Raw genomic sequence first — 3,811 nt, 5'->3', positions numbered from 1 at the left:
TAAATCTTAAAACATAAAAACATAAATTCAATGATACAATATTTAAAAATCATAAATTTAAAGTTTGAAGGCTAAAGCGCTCCCCTCAAAAAAAAAAAAAAAAAAAAAGGCTAAAAGCACATATATACGCCTTATAATAAATCTATAAAAAATATTTTATAATAGTTTAAATATAAACCGGCGGGTATCTAGGAAAATGTTAACCTCATCCCCACCCGATTTACTATACAGGGGTAAAACCGGTCAATTAAAGGCGGTGAGACGGGCACCAGTGGTGGCGGTTTAAATTGCATGTCATCCCTTAACAAAATGTGTAGGCTACTAATGGAATTCGTTTCAACCTCCATGGGAAAATATCAATAAAGATTCGAAAGTAAAGGATCAACATCGTATTGGCACATTCTCAATTTGTAAAGCATACTAAACATTCAAAAGCTTTTTATAATAGTTGTATATATAGTTTACTGCAAAAGAATCTTTAATATAATCAAAGAAGATTATTACAATACACATTTTTTTATCTATTCCTTCAAATCGGATACATAAGCCGCCAGAAATCGCAATTGGGTGGACATCTCACACTCAATTCTTTTACATATATATATATATATATATATAAGATGAAAGAAGGAAAAAATTAATAAATAAATAAATCTACATAATATATTGTTCTCTTATTTAGCATCAGCAGCATAAGTAAGCTAAGCTATCAAAAAATATAAAATTAAAAATTAGATTACAACTTTACTTAACTACGCATCGTTATATATCCAAAATAAAGTATCTTTTATAATTGTAATATATATTTATTTATTTTTTATTAATATTTATAGTTCAACTATGATATTCAATTCTCTATATGAAATTAAAATTAGTTTAGTTGGCATTATTCATCAAATTATATATTTAATGTATCAAATTAACCTAAAAGCCTGCATAAATTTTTTGCTTTAGGCCCCAAATTATGTTGAGCCGCCCCTAAGTCCATGTATGTACAAAAGAGTGTTGTATTAATTGTATGCAATTGTATAAGATACTTTTATGCATTCATTTCTATATATGGCATTGCATGGTCTATAACGCAGCATAAAACTGGCTTACCAATGTATCGAACGCATTCTTCCATCTTCTTCTTGAGATGTTCAAGTATGGTTTTGAGCTTGTGGGTAAGGGTGGATAGCTCCCATGCTTCTGAGGTGGATAACGCAAACCTGCAATCAATATCCATTTTGCAGTGTTATTGTTAAATGCCTTACAAACATTTTAGTATTTACACTACTTATAAAACAATTTAGATCTCTTTGTTATTAGTGTGTAAATCAATTACAATATACAAAAAATTTTAAGAAATGCGATAAACCTTTTATAGGATATACAGTATCTAAATTTAAGGATTTGCATGAGAATTGTAAATTAGGATGGAGTGGAAAAAGCCATACTCGTAACCCATGTTAGTGAAGCTAGAAATCTGAGATGCGCAGGCCACAATACTCCTGATAGTCCAATACACAGCAGTTGGAATATGGATCATGGCTGAGGCTAATGCTGGTACGTCCGTTGTGATATAAATGGATGGTAGATCTTTAAACTCAATGATACACCAAGTCACATCTAATATAGTCCTGATTAGATCATTAAGTGCATCGAACCGGGGTTTCAGTGGGACTGCGTGCTCAATGATGCCAGGCACTTGTTTCAGGATTGCCATTGCCTTGGCAAGTTGGTTTGTAGAGTAAATCTGTGCAAGAAGCCAGAATTCTCCATAGTTCAATCCAAATGCCGCTAGGGCCAGCACCAACTTAGCGTCCCATCCATAGTGTGATACCATGTTACATATTGCCACTGTGGTTTGGTGTGCATCTGTGCCACCCAAAGCCTTGTATGCAAGCTGAAAAAAATCCATTTATATACCGTTTCAGACAGTTTAAGGTAGATTTAGGGTCCGTTTGGATAGAACTTATTTTGCTGAAACTGAAAACTGAAAACACTGTAGCAAAATAATTTTTAAATATGTGAATAGTACTATAAGACTCATTTTTAATAAAAAAGTTACTAAAAAGTGATATTTGTATGTTCGTGAATAGTACATGAATGCACTATTCACGGTTGAAAAGTCAACCTTTGCGGCTACTGTTCATGAACAGTGCATGAACAGTATCCGCATTACTCCCTAAAATGCATGAAAAAAAAAGAAAAAAAAAAAAAAAGAAGAAAAGGGAAAACGCTGAAACGCAGACACACTGCATTTCAGCTGTACCCAAACGGGTACTTACAATTGTTTTATAGAACTATTGTTTTCAAAAACTTTAGGAAAAAAAAAAACTTTTAATTTCTATTATTATGTTGATGTAAATATAGATAGGGAAAGATTTTGTAATTGTGATTTGTTATAACCTCGCAGGCAATTCGGTCAATGGTATATGACAGAGCTTCCAGCATGGCAAGAAAACTCATATGGTGGGTCTTGTCATCAAAGCCTGAATCAAGGTATGTTTGGGAACCCTGTACAAAAACACAAGCAATAATTAGAAAATGAAAACAAAGAATATACAACTGGATGCTTTCAATTCAAATAAATTACATATATAGATTTCCAACCAAAAAATTACTTGTATACATACATACACACATATATATATATATATATATATATCTGTTGCATCATGCTTGATGGTGTGAACCCGCATATGTATAAACTTATAAATGAATGTTATAAAGATTATAAAAATATGATTGGTGTAACTTAAATAATGTAATAAATGAATACTTGTACCATTTTTTTTATTGGCAATACGTTAGTTTGTAAGGCTTATTTAATGTAGTAAAATCTGTAGTATTATACCATTGTTAAGAGGGTCTCTGGAGTAAGAGTGGCATGCCTAAGAATGTCCTCAACAAGGCGAAGAAGGGGTTTGACATCAAAGTCTCGGCCATCTGGAGTATGGGATCCCAGAATATGACTAACCAGCGCATTGTCATCAGACATTGTAAGCATGCTTCGGTCAACTCTGATCAGTTGGTGCGTAGCATTAGGTGTCAGCTTGCTGACTAGTGTGGATGGCTGCAAAGAACCCAGTGGGGTGGGTCGTTGCCAAGCCCCAAGATTGGTTTGTGGGTTCGGTTGCTGATAAGGAACAAGGCTGGTTTGTTGGTTGGATGGCTGAAATGGAACTTGTTTGGTTTGTGGGATTGGTTGCTGCAATGCATAATTGGTTTGCGGGGTTGGCTGCTGCAGTGCAAAATTGGCTTGTGGGTTGGGTTGCTGGTATGTTCCAGTTGGGTTGCTGGTTTGCTGCACAGAACCCAAGTTGGAAGTTGGCTGCAAAGGACCCAATTGTTGGCCAGGTTGCAACAATGGAGTAGCTTGTAATTGCACATTGCTAGTGATGTCGCGGAAGCCTGAAGAGAAACACACACGATGCTCTCTTGATGGAACAGAAACTAAACTGTTAGTTTCTGGTAGTAAACCTTGAATCCACGAGGGGTTTCCCTGAATCCACAAGGAGATAAAACTGGAATCCACCAGAAGAAAATTTGACAAAATTCTGTGTTTATTGATAATAGTCTATGAAAAACGTTTACAGACTTAGGGGCCTATTTAAGGGCTCCTTAAAACTTGACTGACAAGAAAATATAATCTAAATTAACTCCTAATTGATACCTAACCATAACAGGAATCAAATTTGACCTAAAAAGCATTAAATGCACCTAAAAACAAGGAAATAAATGCCCTAAACCTAAAATAACGAAAATTACAAAAAAATACCAAATATAAAGATTATAGAAATTAATTAGAATATTTGTCCTACAT

General features: G+C 34.1%; 2 protein-coding genes across 2 annotated transcripts in view; both read right to left on the bottom strand.

Annotated features, from left to right (window-relative positions):
- Positions 1 to 1,039: 1,039 nt before the first annotated feature.
- LOC136071318 (protein SIEVE ELEMENT OCCLUSION B-like) lies at positions 1,040 to 2,522 on the bottom strand. Its single transcript, XM_065782436.1, has 3 exons — positions 2,395 to 2,522; positions 1,440 to 1,888; positions 1,040 to 1,211 (listed from the first exon to the last, which is right to left on the bottom strand). The coding sequence occupies exons 1-3, from the start codon at positions 2,452 to 2,454 to the stop codon at positions 1,040 to 1,042; spliced, it is 681 nt and encodes a 226-aa protein (XP_065638508.1). The 5' UTR covers positions 2,455 to 2,522.
- A 314-nt stretch (positions 2,523 to 2,836) lies between these two features.
- LOC111992809 (uncharacterized) overlaps positions 2,837 to 3,811 on the bottom strand; it is a 3,157-nt gene continuing 2,182 nt past the window's right edge. The window contains exon 5 of the mRNA XM_065782435.1: positions 2,837 to 3,399. Within this exon, the coding sequence (XP_065638507.1) occupies positions 2,837 to 3,399 (563 nt within the window). The remainder of the gene's footprint in view (positions 3,400 to 3,811) is intronic.

This window comes from Quercus suber, unplaced genomic scaffold, assembly GCF_002906115.3.
Source record: "Quercus suber isolate HL8 unplaced genomic scaffold, Cork oak 2.0 scaffold_302, whole genome shotgun sequence".
NCBI classification, from domain to species: domain Eukaryota; kingdom Viridiplantae; phylum Streptophyta; class Magnoliopsida; order Fagales; family Fagaceae; genus Quercus; species Quercus suber.
This window is presented reverse-complemented; position numbering and strand designations above follow the sequence as displayed.

Excerpts from the sequence above, each read along its gene's own strand:
- LOC136071318 (XM_065782436.1), bottom strand. The coding sequence starts at position 2,454 with ATGAGTTTTCTTGCCATGCTGGAAGCTCTGTCATATACCATTGACCGA. Across the intron at positions 1,889-2,394 it reads TTGACCGAATTGCCTGCGAG|CTTGCATACAAGGCTTTGGG; the intron begins GTTATAACAAAT and ends GATTTTTTTCAG. Across the intron at positions 1,212-1,439 it reads TTCACTAACATGGGTTACGA|GTTTGCGTTATCCACCTCAG; the intron begins GTATGGCTTTTT and ends TATTGATTGCAG.